The following is a 22,448-nucleotide window of genomic DNA, read 5'->3' as shown; positions in this document are numbered from 1 at the left end:
ACAGGGGAGTTAGAAGCTGCTTTCCTCCAGTACTATGCCATCCCCACCATCTCAACCCCCAGTGCGTATTTTAAATTCAGAGGTCCTTTCTTGCTTACTTTACCTGCATTATAGGAGGACTGTGAATTTCATGCAAATGAGGGCAAGACCACTGCTAGTGGATTTATTTATTTTAAAAAACTGAAAAATTATACTCCACTTTACTGACATCAAATACATAAATCAAATGAATAAATCAGCTAATACATTTTAAAATATAATGAAAATTCAACTAGAACTGTTAACGTGATACACACACAAAATGCTAAGAACGGAAACCGAGGGAATATCGAAGCTTGGTTACAAAGCCTTGGAATCCGACAATGAAATGTTTTTACAGGCTTCTAAAAGGGCCAATTGGGTCAGGTTAATTCCCTTTGGGAGAGAATCCCACAGACAAATGTGAAGAAAGCTCTTCTTTAAAAGGTTCGAGCTGTACCAAGCCTAAACATTTCCAGAGAATGTTTGCACTTCAAAGCAGAGAAAATTGAAGGGAGGCGCATGACTGGAGAAAATGGCACCACCTTTTTTGTGTGAACTGACAGGAAGCTTCCACAGCTGGAAGAATTCGTGCTGTGAGCCTAGCAGACAAGAGAGAAACTTGCAATTGGAGGCTCTCTCTGGAGAGCCCAATTATTCATGTGATAGCAGCAGCATGTGTACAAGATGAGAGAAAGATGCTGCAAAGTTGTCTCAAGAGAGCAGATTCAGTTTCGACACCACCACCGATTTCTTAGAATCAGAGAACCGCAAGGGTCAGAAGAAGCCAGACTCCCCTGGATACATCCACTTCCGCTAATCAGAACGTTGCTACCGATAAATCGGCAAGTCAAGTTCAGTTCAAAACTATGTGCCAAAATCATGCCTCCTATTGAAAGGCAGCCCAAGAACAAATAGGTCGGGTCTACTCTATCAAAGTCATAACAAGAAGAAGGGAACTCCCCAAGTTCATTGTGTTATCCATATCAGGGAGTTGTAGAGACATCAGGGGTCACTTAGATCACATGGGGGAGCAAAATCACCCCCAGGCACCACCGCCCGGCACTCCCCCTTCTGCAAGCCAGGACCGCCGCCTTCTTCCTCCACTGGCCATTAAAAAGATTTACTGAAATCTAGGTAAACAATATCATTCCCTCGATCCAGTAAGCTTGTCATTTAATCAAAGGAGGAAACAAGATTGATCTGGCAGGATCTTTGGAGGGAAAATCAGTGCTGATTTCCGCAGATCACCAAGTTGTCCTTCAGATGCTCACAGACTGATCCCTTTTGTGGGGAGCAGTGTCTTGCTCTCATGCCAATCTTTCGGCTCCAACATTTTCATGGCACCCCTTAGCTGAGGAGGGGGTCTGACTGAAAATTGGACTTGAACTCAGGTCACAAGATGGGCAGTTTAGTTTAATGTCCGTGCAGCACTGGTATAGCTGACTCGCCCTTTATTCAATAAAGTGCTTTGATTCTACATTGGTGTAAAAAGATCTTTTAGAATTTGATACCTCGGCTACTTAAAACAAACAAACCCATCTTAATTTCTATAGTGCTATTTAACATACTTTTACAAATATTACATAACCACAATTTTCTTTTCGATGATATAGAGATATACTTGTGCTTCATCATGTTATGCCAGTTTGACTGTGATATGAGTCATCCCAAATAATCCTGTAACTTGGTTGAAGATGCTGAGGATTTTCTGTTGAGAGATCCCTGTAGTTTGCTTGGGAGAAGGAATGAGGCTGTAGATTATATATGTATTCACAAAAAACTCCAGCTCATATTTCAGTGTATATTTCCAAGGCAAGTCACAACTGGGGAGAAAAATCTTTAAAACACCAAGTGTCTGTTTGATCCATCATTTATTTATTTACATTATTTGTAGGCCACCTTTCTCATTGAGATTCAAGGCAGCTTACAGAGCAATCACAAGAATAAGACATGTGGTAAGCAAAGTAATAACACTAGGGTGCTGTGTGGTTTCCGGGCTGTATGGCCGTGTTCTAGCAGCATTCTCTCCTGACGTTTCGCCTGCGTCTGTGGCTGGCACCTTCAGAGGATGCCAGCCACAGACGCAGGCGAAACGTCAGGAGAGAATGCTGCTAGAACACGGCCATACAGCCCAGAAACCACACAGCACCCAAGTGATTCCGGCCGTGAAAGCCTTCGACAATACATAATAACACTAGGATTACAGAAATCTGAAACAAAACATAGTATCATACTAAACCCATCATTATAGAAACAAAAGTTCTTTTTAAAAAACCCTGCAGCAAATACATTCATAAAATTGCAAACCAACCACTTTATTCTGTGTTGCTGTTGCTAATACATTCTTAGCCAAGGCATGAACTTCCCTGACTGATCAAAGATTTGAGCCCAGGTTTTCACAGGCCAACCTCTAATATTAGCCAATGGACAGCTGTCAGATCAGACTCCTGTGCAGCCAGACCCTTCATCACTCTGATCAGCAAGCAAACCTGACCTGGAAGCTCTTACATAATTCCAGGGCATTATTTCCTCTTATATAATTCCAGGGCATTATTCCCTCTGTCTATCAGTATGAAAAGGCATTTTTGGCTAGCAGGCCAAGTACCCTTTCCCTTGGTGCAAGATACTAAGCTTCCCAACTTTGCCTAGTCACAAGATGAAGGGTAACAGTTGCTAGATCTGGCAACCATCTCGTTTCTGCATTTCTTTATTCCCTTCCATGTAGAATAATGTAATGACTTGGGATTGACATTTAATTTGCACTTTGTGAACACTCAGGGGTTAAACTAAAACAACCTTTCTCTACTGAATAAAGACTGCACATCAAGTGTTTCTTCTAGCCTTCTGTCTGTCAAGGTGGCTAGAGAAGATTCAATTTACTCAGTAGTGATAGATAGCCAACAGAACACAGGAACATTTATTGTGATATCCACCAACCTGCACATAGTCAGCTGCAGATCAGAGTTCATTTGCTGTATGAACTTGGTATGTGGAAGAATGGGATCTGGAGGGCATTTAAAGGAGGAATTCCTTCCTTTGGAACATATTTTGAGAGAGAGAGAGCTTGGAGATCGGACTTGGAGGAGATGGGCAGAGGAACAGAAAGCCACTGTTGGTTGGGGGGGCTAAAGCACCTCAGCATGCAATCTTACTCTCTCTCTGCTTTGTGGTGCAGTGGTTAAGAGCAGGTGAATTCTGATCTGGAGAACTGGGTTTGATTCCCCACTCCTCCACCTCAGTGGCAGAGGTTTATCTGGTGACCCAGATGTGTTTCTGCAGTCCTACATTCCTGCTGGGTGGTCTTGGGCTAGTCACAGTTCTCTCAGAACTCTCTCTCAGCCCCACCTACCTCACAAGGTGTCTGTTGTGGGGAGAGGAAGGGGAAGGAGCTTGTAAGCCACCGTGAGTCTCCTAACAGGAGAGAAAGGTGGGACATAAATCCAAACTCCCCCTCCTCCTTCTTCTTCTCTCTCTCTGGGGGCTTAGTATGGGGTAGTGGTTCTGTCACCCTCTAGGAGTGCTTATGTACCACCCCATGATTTACTTATGCACTAGTGCACAAAGCAAATACTACAAAGAGGACCAGTTCCAGATTTGAGAGGAGCTCGGGGCAAAAAGTACCCAGGGCCCACATCCTCTCTTCTGTGTACCACCAGGTTCCCCTCTCAGTACAAAGACACCAGCTCTCCTCCAGTTCTCCTTCTGCCCACTCCTGCCCACTGGGTCAGGTTCCTAGTCTTTGCACCACTTGGAAGCAGGGTGTGCTTCACAACAGGCCGCCATTCGCTACAACAGACATTCTCAGAAGTGTTTTTCCTCGTGCGATTTTCCAATGAAACAAGAAACCGCCGGCAGCCTCATCATGTTGTTAGCCCACAGCGCCAGCTCTGGTTTCAAAAATGTGGATTTTTTTTTCAGTTTCAGAATTAGAGCTCCCTTTTGCTTTAAATCAAGTCTGGTTTTAACAGACGGAGAGCCATACATTTCTTTTAAAAAATATACAATGCTCAAATGAGGTACGCAGCAAGAATGCCAAAGATATGCTGAGAGCATTGCTGCCGTACAGCCATCTGTCACTCCGAACGCTTTCCTCCTGGGAACCTGCTCAAACGTTTCTGTTCCCTTCTCCAAAAGAGGTGCAGAAAGAGTCCATCCTGCTTGTATAAGTGGCTTTCTAGGGGACACCTGCCTGGGCAGCAGATGCCTTTCCCTCTCCAGTGAAGTGCTGCACAAGCAATTGCCACCCAACAAACAGCACACTCAAGATGTGCTACAGACAGAAAAGTGCCGGGAACAGCCCTGTGAAGTCTTTGTTCTGCATGACAGAGTTTGGGCTTTCAGGCAGATAGAGAAACTACTTGAGCTGGTGGGGAAGGACAAACTAATCTGATTTCCTTCCACATTAAAATGTCTCTGTGTTACAGAGTCATAGAATCACAGGGTCACCCAGAACAGGCACTCGTGAAGGGGCCAGGCAGGTGGCCTCCTCTGAATGCAGGTAGTTCTACATGGGTGCGAGAGGCAATTCTGCAGATGAACTGAAGGATTATCTGCCTTAAGCTGTTTAGAAAGATGCACACCCAAACTCAGTGTGAACTGTGGCTGTTTCTTTTGCCTTCACTGATATCAAATAGGCAAGTCTTGATGGCTAAATGATAGCATCACTCTTTATTCTATTTACATTATTTATAGTCTGCTTTTCTCATAAAGACTCAAGGCAGATGACACATAGTGAGTCAGTACAACTTACAAAATTGGAATTCAGCAACCAGTGCGTTAGGATTTTAGAAATCTGGAACCACCATGAAGTACTGAAACATAGCATAAGTATTCTAATAAAACATTAAGCAGTACAGAAATTACATCATAGGATCCTACTTAACAATAACAATAACACATCGATGACAACTGGTTTCCAACAGCAACCCTTGGAGTCCATTCCATGAGGACTTATTTGAGCCAGTTCAACACACATTCCCCTAATGCTCACTTCTGCCTTCAGGTGCCTCAGCAAGACAGCATGATCTAACATATCAAAGGATGCAGATAAATCCAATTAAAGCAACAGAAAGGCTTGGCTTTTGTCTACTCTCAGATGGAGGCAGAGGCATAGCTCCAAGGGAGCGGGGGTGCAACGCACCGGGTGCTCACCCCATGGGGGTGTGGTGGGGGCAAGGCAGGGGCATTCCAGGGCGGGGGCGTTCCGGGGCGGGGCAGAGGATGCACCAGTGCACTGGGCGCTTTTCTTCCTTGCTACGCCTCTGCATGGAGGTCTTCAACTAAAGCTAGCAGATAGCCTGGCCTGAATTGAGACTGAAAAGGGTCTGGGGCAGATGAATTATCCAAGAAGACTTGAAGTCGATTTGCTACTGCTCTCCCAACCACTTTGCCCAGAAAGGGAAGATTAGAGACTGGTCGATAATTGGACACACCATTTTTCTGTTGGGCTGGAAAAAGGTGCTTTGAGTTTGTGAATGATTTATAATGAATGCTGTTTGTTGATGTAGTCCTTATATTATTTTATCAGCCATGTAAACAAGATTCCAGGGTACAAGTAGTCCAGGAAGAGATGATGGACATGGGAATGGGGAATGGTGTCAACAGCAGAACCTACAGAAAAGTCTTATTTCGTGGTTAAACTGCTTGCTTCAAATCTTTGGCCCAGCCCTAGGGATTAGGTCGTGAGTAACAGGGCAGACACACATAGTAAAACTTAACATTCAAGAGCAGTTCTGAACTGGCAACCATTATAATAGTGTTAGCAAAGTCCCATAGAGCCTCAAAAGGCCCATCAATAGATGAATGGCTTATGGTCTTTGGAGATACTGTCATTAATGAAATCAACAAACCTTGTCAAAGCTTTTGGAAGGCCAACAGGGATCAGACACGTTTCAATTAAGACGGGCAAAGTTTGTCACTTTCTGAAATAGCTATTTCAGAGCTAATGAAAATTCAGATCTTCTGTTTTCTGCATGAAGTACCTACCCAATTATAATGTAAACCATTCATTTGTAGTTTAACTACTTTTTGGTAATGTGTTGTGGCAGTGAGTACTTTGAAAGTTTCCCTCTCCGTTTCTTTCTTTTGCAAAATGTTATGCATTCTTTTAGAAATGTTATGCATTTATATTATGCATTTGGAAACATTTTTAATGTTATTCCTCCTAATTGTTGTGCTGAGCGTGGAATGAATTTCCCAAAGTAAACAACGGAGCATCGTTATCTGAAACCACTTCAAATCGTAGACCTGTCATGGGATTCCAAAATGCACTGTAGGGAACCACCTGGCCTGGTTCCCCAGGGAGTGTGCCAGGTGACCTAATAAGAATTTCCTCCATGTCCAAGCAAAGATGCTCTTAAAAGCTGTTTGCTCACAAGGTCTAATTTCCTGGCTAGGCATCAGGGAAAGCCTGAATAAGCTAACAACGGGTCACGGGCGGCAGAACTGTGATCACAAAAGGCGATTCCTGCTACTGCTTTAATGAGGAGCAGCACGAGGCACCACAAGCAAATTATGTATACAGTAAGCAGAGAGATGCCCCAGGGGACATATTTTAACTGGTTTCATACACATCAGTTGTTGTTTCCGAGATGACATTACAAGCCGCAAGTTATTTAAGGAGTAATGTCCCTAAGAGAGGACTCTATGCGGCTGTAATTGGCTTTTCATTGTGATTAAATGCCAAGGCTTTGGTGCTGAGGACATCATTCCTAGCCTTGGAAAGAAAAGAGGAAGAAGCAATAAACCATAAAGATGGGGGGGGGGGGGGATAGGACAGAAAGGAAAAACACTGTTCTTGCAACATGAGACCTGGAAAATTCCACCCTGGTGTGTGCATAAGCCTATTACTAGCAAAGGTCTGGAAAACACAGGGCTCCCTAGGAGAATACATTATGAAGAGGCAGACTGAGGAAAGCCTCTAAATTAAGTATTGATTTGGCTAATAGCCCCAGGTTATCAATTAAGAAGCCTTTACCCTGGAGGCAGGGATGCTAACTCAAAGACACTCCAGGTATTAGGAACCTTAATTCTTCTTACCTTGTGACAAGTGTAGGGGCTTTTTAAAAGATGCTCACTCTCTCCATTCTGTTGCTGGACAAACTATCTACAGTCCTTGCACCCTCTCTTGACTAAAGCAAAAAATGCATAATCAGCTTTAATGCGGAGAATGGATATGCAATAATTTATTATTGTAACAGCAGGAAAATCAGTGACAATAATTGTGTGTGTGTGTAAAGTGCCATCAAGTCACTGACTTATAGTAACCTAGTAAGCTTTTCAAGGCAAGAGAGTAACAGAGGTGGTTTGCCATTGTTTTCTTCTGCTTAGTTACCCTGGTATTCCTTGGTTGTCTTCCATTCAAGTACTAACTAGGGCCAACCCTGCGGTTGGCCTAGGCCAGGGGTAGGGAACCTTTAACACTCAAAGAGCCATTTGGACCCATTTTCCACTGGAAAAGAAACACTTGGAGCCGCAAATAATTTTTGACATTTAAAATAAAGATAACACTGTATATATTGGGTTTTTTTAACCTTTTACTCCGCTCATTCTGAGAAGCGCATGGATGCGTCCGCCCTGCTGCCTGCAGGGCGGGCAAGGTTGAAGCCGGTGGCTCGGCCTTGCCGGCCGCCGGGAAAGCACCCGCCCCGCTCCAATGGGGCAGGCGAGAGGGGAAACCTGCGGCGCAGCCCAGCTGGCCGTGGGCAGTAGGTGCGCCTGCCCTGCTGCCTGCAGGGCGGGCAAGGATGGGGCTGGCGGCTCGGCTCGTGGAGCCGCAGTGCAAGGGCAGAAGAGCCGCATGTGGCTCTCGAGCCGCAGGTTCCCTACCCCTGGCCTAGGCTGAGCCATCCATTTGAGGCCATCAGTCATGTGCTCCACTTCAAATCCATGAAAGTGTGTGTGGGGGGGGGGGGTATGCCTGATTAGGTCAGGCTGGGGAAGGAAAAGAAGAACAGTTCTCAAAGAAGGTGGGGTTTTTTTTAACAAAAGGGAAGCTCTCTGGAACTAACTGAGGACACTGCACATCTCAGCTACTACCAGGTCTAGTTTTGAAGGATTAACCTCTGGTGGGCAGAGGGAAAGGATTTTGTCCTACACTGGGGTAACTTCCATTGTCCTACAATGGTGTAACTTCCATTCATGGTGGTACCATAAAAGGTTGAAGTGGGGGTTTTTATCACTGTGTAATAAGGTTGATTGCTTTCGATCATTGCCATAACCTACCTTGGGTCTTTTTCTTGGGAGAAAGGGGGCTAAAAATGCAACAAATAAAGTCTGAATGGGACGGGGCGGAGAGGGGGGGCACAGTAGAGACAGTCCAGCCAGCATGATGTGAGAAGAGCCCTGCTGGATGAGAGCTCCATGCATTTCCATGTATTTCAGCCTCCCACTTCACATGTGCAAAGGATGCCTGAAAGATTTCTGCTATTCTGGCTCTTCTTTTTCTTCAGGTTGCTTCTTTACATAAGCCTCTCTTGCTAAAGAAGGGTTGCCAGGGCCCTCCTGGCCACCAGCGGGATATGGAGGGGTAGGATTGCCAGATCTGGGTTTGGAAATGGCTGGAGATTGTGAGGTGGAGCCTGGGGAGGTCAGAGACCTCAGAGGGACACATTGCCACAGAGTCCACTCTCCCAAGTAGCCATTTTCTTTGGGGTGGGAAGGGGAACCGATCCCTGTAGTCTGGAGACACTGTAATTCCAGGGGATCCCCAGGTCCCACCTGAACAGTTGGCATCCCACAATTAAAGCAAGCTGTATGGATTCCTCAGACGTGAGCACCGGCAGAGAAACAACAGGGGAAAGAATGGGAAGAAGCAGAAATGGCTCCCAGTGTCCCACTTCACAAGCAACAGATGGCCCTTTTCTCAGCCACTTTGGTGTCTCTCTGCCTTTGGAAGCCGTAAGCATCCTCTTATTTGGATGAGCAGCTGAACAGCAGACGCACGAGCACTTGAGTTAGTGTCTCCCATAAAGTATTGCATCTTTCAAAAGCCAGCCAGAGAGGTGATTCATTGCCTGTCGCTGGAAAACTATGCATTATTTATAGGTGTTTCCAAACAGCCCCTGTTCTGGCATTTCTCCCTTTCTCCTAATCATTTGGTCCCCCTGATACATCCCACAGAAATCAGAAAGGAGAGATGCCAAAGATTTTACTTCTTAGGTTTGGGTTTTGTTTTGTTTCTCCCCTCAGGTTTTGTAATCAAACGTGAAATCAGGTAGAGCCAAAGATGACTAAATTAAGCCCAATTCCTCAGATGTTTAATGGGATGTCAGTTTGCAGAAGCCAGGGTGAGCATGCCATTTTATGTGAGCAGATTGACTGCATTCAGAACTGGCACAAACCCTTTACTGCCTAAGGCAGAAAAACCCCAAATGGCACTCCCTCCCACTGACTACCATGTGGCACGATCCGTGGGGAAATTTTCCCTGCTCAAGCCTCATAGTTCTTACTCGTTTCAATAAGATTTGCCCAGGAAAACTTCCCAAGGGTCTGTGTGCCATGGCTGAGATTTGTGTCCCCAACTTCCACTCTTAATGGTACCCAAGCCAATTGCCCTGAGGGGTTTGTTTCACAGGACGGCTACCTCTGAATGTACAGCTGACATTTTCCGAGCTGGCCATTTCTGGACCCACGCTTGTATTTCCTCAGTTTCAGTTTCTGTGCTGCTTTTATCTGCTTCCAAAATTCTCCCTGCAGTCAGATTTTAGCCCCAGATGGCATTTTCACCTCACAGATCTCACTGCCAGGAAAATTCATGCCATCTGGATCCCACTGAACTGGCAGGAATAGCCTCAGTGCCCAGGGAAGCCAAATCTGGATCCAGCTTAAGGGGAAAAAATGGTTCTATCCACACTAAAAGCTAATATTGGCTCTATAAATGCCATGCCCACCCCCTTAAGAATCCCAGGAGAAATCTCTGACTCCACCCCTTATAAAACGACGACCCTGGTGGAAAGAGGGAATGACATAACCAATTTAAGTCTCATGTAAACATACCTTTAAATGTATTGTCGAAGGCTTTCACGGCTGGATTCAACTGGTTGGGGTGGATTTTCCAGGCTGTGTGGCCGTGGTCTGGTAGACCACGGCCACACAGTCCGGAAAACCCACCATAACCATAACTTTAAATGTTCTGGGATGATCAAACTCCACCATTTGGTTTAGGAGATCCTAGAAAATACAGGGACCAGTTATGAATAACAGTCTTACAGAGTTATATCTCTCTTTGGTTCTTCAAAGCTTTGGGTTATTTAGATTTTATTTTGCTTTTTCTCTGTAATCTTAGATACACAGAGAGAGAAGCAGGCTGTTGTCTCCTGTCAGACCTGCTTACTGTCTTTGGTTTTGGGTGGGGGGTGGTGGTTTTGTTTGTTCGTTTGTTTGTTTTAAAAAAACTCTTCAAAGAGTGTTGGGCTTCTGGGGGAGGAAGTTCAAAAGCCAGTATCAAAATTCCCCTGTCCTTATTTCACTTAGCTATTGCATGTAAGCACGCAGTCTGCCTTCAAATACAGCTGCTGTTGACTGAACAGTATTCTGAGGGCCAAATTAGATGTGAGGGAATTCTTGTGGCTACCATCATGATTTTTAAAAGCCACAAAGACTCTCACAGTGGGCTGGGGTGCTCTTGCCCCCCCTTCCTGGGCACCCAGCACTACCCAGTATTCATAGCAGAATGAGAATTTGAACCCAGATATGCCTTATTTTAGTCCAACCACTACACTATCTTAGTTCTCACAGCTCCTTTGTCTAGAGCAGGGGTAGGGAACCTGCGGCTCTCCAGATGTTCAGGAACTACAATTCCCATCAGCCTCTGTCAGCATGGCCAATTGGCCATGCTGGTAGAAAGAAGACTGATGGGGAATTAACAATTCCTGAGCTTATCGACACAGGTTCCTGATCTAGGAGCGTTACCCATGTATTTTATATTAAATCCTTAGCTGATGCAGGAAACTGAGCAACCAAACGCACCTGACTAACATACACAAGTGAACTGAATGCATGAAGCAGAACATTACCACAATCCTCTTCCGCATGCTAGGTCTCCCAACCTTAGATGGACCAGTGTGGAAGAGAAGAAGGAGAAGATTTATACCCAACCTTTCTCTCTGTAAGGAGACTCAAGGTGGCTTACAAGCTCCTTTCCCTTCCTATCCCCGCAACACACTCCTTGTGAGGTAGGTGGGGCTGAGAGAGTTCTGAAGAACTGTGAGTAGCCCAAGGTCACCCAGCAGGAATGTAGGAGTGCAGAAACACATCTGGTTCACCAGGTAAACCTCTGCCACTCAGGTGGAGGAGTGAGGAATCAAACCCGGTTCTCCAGATTCAAATCCACCTGCTCTTAATCACTACACCACTCTGAGCCAGTGTTGAAGAGTTTCTCTGAAGGTAGACATTTCATAGAAAGAACTGTCTTTTCCTAAATACTATATACGTTTTATGTTTGTTCTGTAGAACCTGTCATTTTGCCATGACATGGTTGCTTGACGAGAACTCTGGTGTGCCAACTGCCATTGCAATAACTTATATGTAATGTTTCTGCTTGTTCTGTCTCACCTCTTTGCTTAGATCTGAAAGGTGTGGTTTCAGCCAAGAACGATATCCGCGTTGAGATTGTTCACAAGGAGTCTGCCTCGGGCAGAGAAACAGAGGAACACCCGACGATAAAGCAGCTGATGGTGAGGATTTATTCTCTCTTCCCTTAATCTGTTAGTCTTCCTAACCTTTGACAGTAATGAACATGAGCGCATGTGGTCCAGTGCACTAAAGCCCGCTGAAGGCAAAGCATGCTCTTCTACAATCTCACACATTGCTCAGAGCTGTTAAGTTTACGCCGCTGTTAAAAACTCCCAGAGTGCAACTTTGCTAATGAAGACAAAGAGCCAGGAGAGGGGTTATTATTGCAGCACCGGGGTAGCCCATCAGCTCTGATGAAAGGAATGAATTCCTGCCTTCGCAAGGAAATTGACATGGCTGCAAATGGACACAAAGGAGGCCGAACAATGTATTATTACAATAATAATCTAATTAGAAGCTAATAAGTAAGGCAGACGGAAAAGGCCTCCATGATGTACCGTTGTGAGGGGGGGGGATAAGATATGCATGCTCACACAGAGCTTTTCACAGGGAAAAGTAGCTAGCTTCATTACCTTCAAACCATCCTACCAAGTAGCCTTGTAGTGGCCGAAGGTTGCAGCCAGATTGTGGACTCTCTCTCTCTCTCTCTCTCTCTCTCTCTCTCTCTCTCTCTCTCTCTCTCTCTGTCTATCTGTCTGTCTGTCTATCTATCTATCTATCTATCTATCTATCTATCTATCTATCTATCTATCTATCTATCTATCTATCTATCTATCTATCTATCTATCTATCTAGCTCTTTCAATCTCTCTCTCTCTCGAACTCTGTGACTCTTTCTAATACTCTCATGACATTTTAGTGCCTGAAGCAGAAAATCCAATTGGGGTAAATACATGGACACTCTAGTGGTAAAAATATAACTTTTTTTAAAAAAGCCTTCTTTTAAAAAAATTGAACAACAACTCTGGATCCAATCAATGGTCCAAGAGATCCACCATCTTGTTTCCCTGGAAGGCCTATAATCAGGCTGCAGAAGACAAAATAGCTTGTCAAGATGATAAAACCAGCCTCCTTCCTGTTCATGAGATTCTGTTGAATAGAAATTAAGCTGGGTCCCAGGCCTTGAATCTAAGGTTCTGGTGATCCCTTAGCTCAAAAATCTAGCACAATGCATAGGGCCCTCTCTCATATACATACCAGAATGTTCTGAATGTATTGATTTCTCCAGATCTGATCATAACAAATTGTCCTTCAGGATCATCCTGGTGATTTCCTCATTGGCAGTTTGATCTCTGGAGTTATAGAGTTGGAGAAGGACTTTCTGGATGCTACTGACCACAAGTCCCATCTGTTACTCAAATGAGGCTTAAAGGCAGGTGCAACGGACCCACACACCTTCTCAACTTCTTCAGGCAGCAGACCTACTCACTGACCTTAGTCAGTGAGTTTTTTTCCCGCCTTTTTCCCTTCAGGGACTGAGGTGCTTCAGAAAATGGTAGCGTACGGTATGACAAAAGCACTTTTCCTCAGCCTCAGAAACATTTGAGAGTTTAAAAGCAGGATAGGTACTCCAACCCACTGATCATTTTTGGAGTTAAAAGTTGCCCAAACAAGTTCCTCTAGTGGTGGGAAACAAATTATCAGAATATGGGTTGGAACAGAGCCTCTGAGGAGTCTCCTGCTTTATACTGATGCTAATAAGCCTCAAGGAAAAGGTGAGCTATAAAGATATAACATGGAATTGCAGAGAGTAGCTCTTCCTTTTCTCATTGTATTCTGCATCCAAACACCCATTTTATTTTTCCTTCTGTGTGCCACATTATAAATACAAGCAAAGCAAACAGGGAGGACACAGAACCATTAAAAAAATAAATATCCAGGCATAAAAGGAGAGAACAGATGCAAAAAATGCAAGCAAGTAGATTTGGGGGAGGGGGAAACCCCATACTCACACACACGCATATTCACACACACTACATCTTCATCATTTTTCAGCTACTTGTGTCTGCTCATTTGTTTTTGACTATTCATGATCATTAGAAACCTCAATTTGAGAAGCATCTTTGTGTCATGGGCAGAATCGGTTTTAAATTGCATCTATGCACAGTAAAGAAGCCTTGAAATCCATTTGAAAACAGAAGCAGAAGCCTCAAGTGGGCCACGTTGTTCGGTTTTGGATTACCGATATGATTTATTTCAGCGGCACTTTAATATACTACTACCCACCCAGTGCACAGTGTTACATTCAAATACTCCCTCAATCCAGCCGATAAGCAAAAAATCAAGCCTCTCCCAAGGCAACTTTATCTGTAGTAATATATTTTCGATACAGTTAAAACGTTGTTATCTGGCACTTGGCTAATCAGAATGCTCAGTTAACCTCCATAAGGATGAGCACTTTCTGATACTCGCTCTAGAACATTGGAATCCCCAGTCTTGGGCCATTTGTTTGAGTGCAGCTCTACTGGAATCCCTGGAGGGTGATAAACACATGTCTATTTAAAGGGGCCTGTAGACCATAAAACTGTGAACAGTTGCTTTTGTTCGTCTGTGCCCCAGGTTGTTTCTGTGTTCTAGTTCTTCGCCAACCCACATGTTTATACAGCACTCTCAATTGTATTGTCCAAGGCTTTCACGACCGGAATAACTAGAGTGTTGTGAGTTTTCAGGGTTGTTTGTCCGTGTTCCAGTACCATTTTCTCCTGATGTTTCGACTGCATCTGTGGCTGGCATCTTCAGAGGAAGATCCTCTGAAGATGCCAGCCAGAGATGCAGGCAAAACGTCAGGAGAAAATGCTACTGGAACACAGCCATATAACCCTGAAAACCCACAACACCCTACTCTTAATTGTGCTTGATTTTTTAAAAAGTGAAAAGTAGTAGGTAATGGGAAACACCTCTGCACAAGACCCTTTTCCTGGTTTTTCCTGCAACCCCACCCCTTCCCACATACACATCCTCATTCGGTTTCAACCAGAATTGCTTCCAGTTTTGCAAACTGAGTGGACAGTTATATTGAAAACAGGCTGAGCAAGAATTTGCAGGGGATAATTCACCAGCACAGTAAGGGTTAAAAGCTCATCAGGTTTCTCCCAGAGGTGCTGCTCCCCCTCCATTTGCCTTACCAAAGTTAAGAATCCCATCATTTCCTCATAATGCGTTGTTCTGCTCTTACACCACCTACCAGCGCGGAAACACATCCATCATGGGAGGTGAAGCGCCCATTATTTCAAAAAATTCTGCTTCTCAGAATGTAGTTATTGTTCTTTGGCCCTATGAATAAGGAAAGAGTGGATGTTTTGATCAGAGTGGAATCTCAAAGGGCAGGAAACAGGCTCGGCATTCCTCCTTCAATGCTCTTCCTAATGTAATAACCCCACTGCCTTCCCCACCAGTTTGGCTAGGGATCTGTCCTCCAGGGTGTTTTAGCAGCAGAGTAATCCATTCTTGCTGTACGCCACTTTTGATCCCCCAAAGTTCTGTCTCCCGGGGATTCTCTCCTCTCAAAAAGCAGGCTGTCAGCACTAACGAATATTTCCTTGCTCATTAGAGGGCCCTCTGTCTTTTCTTCGCATTGTTCGCACAAGCCTCTTCATCTAGCAATAACATGCCCAGTCTGTGCAGGCTCAGTGAGATCCTAATGAGAGACTCCAAATTTGTCAATGAACTGACAGATCAAATTAAAGAATCCGGCCTCACTAATGAGCAGCCATGATGAATCTCTGGGCAGGCACACAGGTAGCAGTGATGGCATGACGGTAGCAAAGCAACCTGCTGTATGTGTATGAAGCATTTTAGTGAGGTGACAGTGTGGGAGACGATAACAGGACATGGGCCGCTTCACTAGCTTCCAGTTTATAAGCACATCGGTACTCCTTTCGTGGAGGTCCACCAACCGCATGCATCATTTGCTATCAAATCACCATCACTGGACATTACAGACAAGCGCCACCAAGCCAGGTGCTCAATCACAGCCCTCTTTGGCTGAGTCTCCCACAGCAAAGTTGCCAAGCCTGTAGGTCAAATGGAACCTGGGCAACTTCCCTCTGTAAGAGCCATTGAACACAAGCCCTGACAACTGGATGGAGAAGGGACTGGGCAGACAACCAGCAGTCAGGGATGTTCGGATTTGAATATTCAAAGCAATGAGTTTACCTTGTTCATGATGCCTCCTTTCTCGTCTCGTTATAACCACATTGATGGGTTTTTTTCAGGATTCGAACCTAACAGGATTATGAGTAGTTTTCTTTCAGTGCAGTAATACCGTTCAGCTTGGCAATTGGCCAGCTAGCACACTTTATTTGCTAGTTTGTGGAGCTTAGATGTTCTTTGGAGTTATCTTGAGCAGGTCAGACACCATTTGAAATGTCAGATGTCAAACGTTATGCGTTGTTTTTGCATCTGCACAGTCAACAGCTTTAATGAGCTAGTGGCATTTGTCGTTTTGGTGCATGCTCAAAACTTAATGTAGTACAATATATTGTCGAAGGCTTTCACGGTCAGACTCAACTGGTTGTTGTGGGCTTTCTGGGCTGTGTGGCCATGGTCTGGTAGATCTTGTTGCTAACGTTTCACCTGCATCTGTGGCTAACACACTTCTCTCTGTGATACACCTCTGAAGATGCCAGCCACAGATGCAAGCGAAACAGGGACAAGATCTACCAGACCATGGCCACACAGCCCAGAAAGCCCACAACAATCAGTTAATGTAGTATATTCCTTGCCCCTCGTGCCAATGCTAGAATGCAAGGAACAAGGCACATGGATTCCCACTTGGGTTGCCAACCTCCAGGTGGGACACGGAGTTCACCCAGAGTTATAGTTGATCTACAGACTACACAAATCAGTTCTCCTAGAGAACATGGCAACTTTGGAGGATGGACTCTACAGTGTTGCATCCTTGCTGAGGCTACGCCCCTGAATCTCCAGGAATTTTGCAATACTCCATTGGCAACTCTACTTTCCCACCCCTGCAGGCTCGATAAAAGTTAAATGGAGTGGACGGAGACAGTTGCAAGAGAGCAACATATTATGCAGACACACAAACATTTGAGAGATTATTTAAGCTTTGAGCATTTGAAAAAAAGTTTAGTGCTTGAGAAATGGTGCTTGTCATTTGTTACCAACTGTTGGGCAACTGGATGAATCACCTTGGCATAGCTGGTGGAGATGCTGAACTTCAGAGCCACGCTCAAGCCTGTGGGCTGGATCCAGCCAACTTTTTCATCCAGTCCAGCCCAATTTCCCTCCTTACTACCAGCCCCCACCCCACATGATTTTTGTCCATGCAAGTCCTGTGATCCCCCAGCATAGGATTTTGGGTGATCAGAGGGATCCCTGATTCCTCTTTCATCCACTGAAAAGCTCACTAAATCCAATTCAATACCTGGAATGGGGAGTTTCCAACACTGAACTGGAGTTTAATCTTCGACTGGGTCTTCAATGGCAGATTTCAAAAGATACTGCTCTGTTATCCTGACTTTTTGTATCAGTGCCTAGCTTTAAAAGGAGCTTGGACAGATTTATGGAGGAAAAGTTGAGCTTTGGCTACCAATCTTGTTCTCCTTGATCTGAGATTTCAAATGCCTTAGCAGACCAGGTGCTCGGGAGCAGCAGCAGCAGCAGCAGGCCATTGCTTTCACATCTTGCATGTGAGCTCCCAAAGGCATCTGGTGGACCACTGCAAGTAGCAGAGTGCTGAACTAGATGGACTCTGGTCTGATCCTGCAGGCTCTTTCTTATGTTCTTATGTTCTTCCTAGCAGTCCTTAGGCTTCAAACTGCCTGTCAGCTGGAGATGCTGCCTATGTTTTTATTTGTTTTATTTTATTAAATTTATCTCCCACCCTCCCCGACTGAAGTCAGGCTCAGGGCGATGAACAATTAAAACACTCTTACTAATACATAGATGTGCTACCCCTATCAATTCAAACACAAGATGGCAACAAACAAATTTGAAAGCCTTCAAACAATAAATGAAAGCCTTCAACGATACATTAAACACATTTGAGCTTATGAAAATCATCCAACCCAGCTCAGGTGCAATTCTCCTTAAAACATTTGAGCTTATGAAAATCATCCAACCCAGCTCAGGTGCAATTCTCCTTAAAACTATCTGAGCATGAGCTGAGTCAAGTTGGGCAACACAAAATAACCACTCTTTGGTTGTTGTAGAGTGGCCGGCTGATTATATCAGGTTGCACTGGAGGCCTCAGGTCCCGTGTAACTGATTAAGATCCTGCAGGGCTCTGGTGTCATACCAGAGTGAAGGGAGACTTTGGCTCATTCCACACATGCAGAATAATGCACTTTCAAACTGCTTTCAGTGCTCTTTGAAGCTGTGCGGAATAGCAAAATCCACTTGCAAATAGTTGTGAAAGTGGTTTGAAAACGCATTATTTTGCGTGTGCGGAAGGGGCCTCAGATTCAAAGCTCTGCTCAGCCTTAAAATTTACCAGAGAACCCTGGACCAGTCATTCTCCCGCAACCTAGTGAGGATAAAATAATATAGGCATGAATACTGGATTAAGCTCCTTGAAGGAAGGAAAGGATACAAATGTAAAATAAATCACTAAAATCTGCTTGAAACGCAAACTTTTTTGGAGGCCTGGCCAGTTGGCTGTTCAAGGATGTCTGCAAAAAAAAAAAAGTTGTGCTGTCAAGGATATTTTTTTCTCCAGGAATTTGGCCACCCTAATTTCATCACGATCCTAAAAAGCAAAACAAAAGCATTTGCACTAGACTGAAAAATAATCCGGAATTCCTCACAACAAGCAGCTAAACCCAAATGATCCCCCCCCCCGGCCACCACCCAGTTCTAACCTGCCACCTTCCCCCCCCCCCCAAAAAAAAACCTTGGCTCAAAATATTTTGCCTCCTCTCTCCTCAGTCCTCTTTCAACTGAATCTCATTATGGCACATATTTCCTGATCACATTTCTAACCTCTTTGTGTCCCTTTGAATTATCTCCCTGCCCTCTCTGATGTTCACAACACCGCGCCATTTAATATCAGCTGTGAATATGATTAGCATGCCAAGTCCTCTCACGTCCAGATCATATAATGCAGATGTTAAATAGGAGCAGACATAACATCAGCCACCACAGCAGCGCCCCATTAGATGACACCACCCTGGCACTGAATGCATTACTAAACGTCATTACCCTTTCTCCGCGTCCTTCACAAAACTCTCAATCTATGCGACGGGCTGGCTTCCAAGCCAGCCTGAATTACCTCCGCGAGGTTTCACGAGACGCCATCAAACACAAAAATACTGGAATCTAACAGTATTAGAGCAGCGGTGCTCCCCCTCCCTCCCTCCCCCCTTTCAACCACTAATTTTGTAATTTCCTCAGAAAAGCAATCAGGTTTGTTCAGTGCAATTTGCTCCTTCAAACCCTGTGGGCTGCTTGTCGCTAATGCTCTCCATGTCCCCTAGGAAGCTTCTCTTAACGTTTCCCACCACAGAGGTCCTATTGGATAAACACTGCCAGAGTCTCCTTCTGAAAGATAGCATCACATGTTTGTGGTGCGCTAGCCTGGTGCTCTACAGCCTTTCCTAATTAATAGTTAGCACACCTAGGAGCACATTTATGCTTCAGGTTGCCCGGCTGAGATGTAGGTCACATTTTTTTTTTCAAGCAAAGCTCTTTGTCGCCTCACTTTATTTATAAAGCACTGAAATGCACTGGAATTGCACAAATGAGGCTCCTGGCCTCCAAAGAAGAAGCTCCGGTTAATGTCAGCCAACATAAAAACCAGCAGAGAAAAAGGCTGGGTAGCACAGTTTAAAAGCTTCCACCTGGAGAAAAAAAAAAGGTCAATGCCAGCCTGATAGACCGCTGCACCAGGCAAGAGGCAGCCTGGCTAAAAGTTCAGCTTAAACAGCAATCTAAGCAGGTCCACTTGGAAGTAGATTCAATGGGGCTTACTCCTAAAAAACACAAGAATCTGTTTTATAGAGCGGTGGACTTCAGCAGAGAGCCAGCGTGGTGTAGTGGTTAAGAGCAGCAGACACTAAGCTGAAGAATCAATTCCCTACTCTTCTAGATGAAGCCTGCTGGGAGACCTTGGGCCACTCACAGCTCTCTCAGGTCTCTCTCAACCCATGCGGAGGCAGGCAAGGGCAAACCATATCCGGATATCTCTTATGAGAGCCAGAGTGCTGTAAGGGTTAAGAGCAGTGGAACTCTAATCTGGAGAAGCAGGTGCAGTTCCCCACTCTTCCACATGGAGCCGGGCAGGTGACCTTGGCCAATCAGAGTTCTCTCAAAACTCCTCTTGACCCACACAGAGGCAAGCAATGGCAAAACACCTCTGAATGTCTCCTCCCTCATTACATGTCAGTCACAGCAAAATTTGGGGGTCAACGGTAACAAAGGATCCATTTTCAATGTGTTCACTGTTATAGATATTTTATAAGTTAAAGATGCTAGGGTGCTACTGTGTATTGATGACAGGTGGTGACAAACCACCTCTGTTTGCACCTTGTCTTGGAAACCCTACTAGGGGTGAGCACAACATCTTGTGCTCAGTAAATTTCAAGCTCAGGTTTTTTGGAAAGTGTCAGCGGTGGAGAGAACTCCATGCCACGCTGAGCCTGCCCAGAGCAGCAAGGAATTCTCTCTGGTGTCCCCTTCCGCTGGCTCCCAAGTAGAAGTGGACTGGGGAAATGGAGGCAGCGGAGGGGGGCAGAGACTGAAAAAGCTGAAAAAACTTAATGTTATTCAGCTTTTTCACCACTAGATGTATTCAGCTCTTCAAAATATACCTGTTTTTAATCAGTAAAATTTGCCAATTGGCCATGCTGGCAGGGGCTGATGGGAATTGTAGTCCATAACATCTGGAGTGCCAAAGGTTCGCCACAGGTCAGTTGTGATTTTAGCCCTTTTTACTACCAGCATTATCTTCTGCAGTACTACAGCATCTGGATCTATACCATTCTTATGCTCACAAGAAGGTAAAAAAAAAAAAGAAATGTCACACCTCATTGATATTAACAGTGCTTGGGAATTAAGGTTAGTGCACTGACCTTTGGAAAACATCCTTTTGCATAGCTATGGCTTTAGATACAAAGAAGTCCTCAGTCACATAGCCTGCACACAAAACATACATGCACACTGCACATCCTGTGCTCACACACACACTCATGCACACTACATTATTTACAATTCCACCTTCCTTGTTTCTCTTGTTTTCCTTGTCAAAGACTTAAAAGAAAACCCAGTTCAAGACCTCATTGATTTTAAAGCGGTAATTAATTTCCTCCTTTGCCACCCTTCGCCAATGAGCTTGCTCATTCTCTCAGACTCTCTGCTATTGTTGTGCGGCTTAAATGGATTAACTCCATTTGTTTTCCCTTTTTGCATCACCCGTCTCCCCATTGGCTGCCAGATCTTGAAATCACCTTGGAAGGGTCTGACAGTGACACATGTCTCAGGGATGGCTCTGGGAGAAAGCAGAAGCTTTCCAACCAAGCCTCTGCTTTATTTGATCACATGTGTATTCTGCTCCACTACCAAGGAAGTCAGAAGGACATATGTTACTTCCCCTACCTGCCATCACAACAATCCTGCAAGACAGATTAAACAGAGAGTGTATGACAGGCCCAAGCTCTGTGACTTTGAGAGCAGACCTTCCCAATCCTAGGCTGAGCTAATAAATTGCCTGGACCTTAAATCTTACCTTCCTATAAGCCCTAGGTGGGTGAAGCAGAAATCCATGGGCCTGTCATACACTCTGTTTTTGATCCCTGGTGTGATAATTGCATGTTCGTAGCTGGGGAGGAAGAGGACGAAGAGGACGAAGAGGACGAAGAGGAGGAGGACTTTTGAATTATACCCTCCTTTTCTCTCCTATAAGGAGACTCAAGGTGGCTTACAAGCTTCTTTCCCTTTTCCTCCCCACAGCAGACACCTTGTGAGGAAGGTGGGGCTGAGAGAGTTCTGAGAGAGCTGTGACTAGCCCAAGGTCACCCAGCAGGAATGTAGGAGTGCAGAAACACATCTGGTTCACCAGATAAGCCTCTTCCACTCAGGTGGAGGAGTAAGGAATCAAACCCAGTTCTGCTCTTAACCACTACACCATGCTGGCTTTTCTTCACAAACCGCCCTATGAAATATAAAGGCGGTCATGTATTTGGGTGGGAACAATGCTGAGATTGAGCCAGACAGAAAGATCAGATCCCCGGCCTTTTAAAAATCGTGTCGGCTGTTTACCGTGAGACTCTAATCGATTCTCTCTTTTCCTAACGTTCTGTTTCTATGTGCTGCTTTGTTGGTAAAGCTGTTGGCCATAATTAGAATCCTGTTGCAGTCCTGGAACCATTACCCAGTCCAAGTACCATAGCGTAATTCAATAGCACTGTAAGGCAGTACGTTAAAAAATAAAGACCATGATTTTTTATCCAGCCATAAAATGTGCAGTCACAGACTGGCATGCTACTAAATCCACAGCTCGATCCATTTCTTTGATGCCATGGAATGTACTGTGCATGGCACTTAAGTCGCACATGTAGATGCTCCAAGGCAGGACTTTGTGCTCACATGATTGACAGTTGTGCTACATCTGTCATATCGGTGACATCACTTTAGCTTCCAATACTGCAAGTCATTGAGATAATTCTGGCTAGTAGGATTTCTGTGCAACAGAGATGTGTTTTTGTTGCATGCTGAAGTGAGAAAGCCAATGCGGTGCACCCCTAGATGTTTTCAAGATGGATCTAAGCTGCCGCTCGTATAAGAGCCTGATCATGCATCTGAGCCTGTCGAGGAGACCTTGATTTTTTTGAAATAAATTGTGAGACATTCTCCAGAGGTCAGGGTGCATCGTGCCACCAGCTGTAGAAACCAGCATGC

The 22,448-nt window shown here is 44.8% G+C and overlaps 1 protein-coding gene across 3 annotated transcripts in view; it reads left to right on the top strand.

Moving 5' to 3' along the window:
• Nucleotides 1-22,448, top strand: part of KIRREL3 (kirre like nephrin family adhesion molecule 3) — a 786,157-nt gene that overhangs the window by 749,330 nt on the left and 14,379 nt on the right. For all 3 annotated transcript variants that reach the window (XM_048512011.1, XM_048512012.1, XM_048512010.1), the window contains one exon: nt 11,587-11,696. In XM_048512011.1, the coding sequence (XP_048367968.1) occupies nt 11,587-11,696 (110 nt within the window). The remainder of the gene's footprint in view (nt 1-11,586; nt 11,697-22,448) is intronic.

The sequence above is a fragment of the Sphaerodactylus townsendi genome, linkage group LG12, assembly GCF_021028975.2.
Source record: "Sphaerodactylus townsendi isolate TG3544 linkage group LG12, MPM_Stown_v2.3, whole genome shotgun sequence".
NCBI lineage: Eukaryota > Metazoa > Chordata > Lepidosauria > Squamata > Sphaerodactylidae > Sphaerodactylus > Sphaerodactylus townsendi.
The sequence above is the reverse complement of the archived record's forward strand: the minus strand, read 5'-3'. Positions and strand labels throughout refer to the sequence as shown.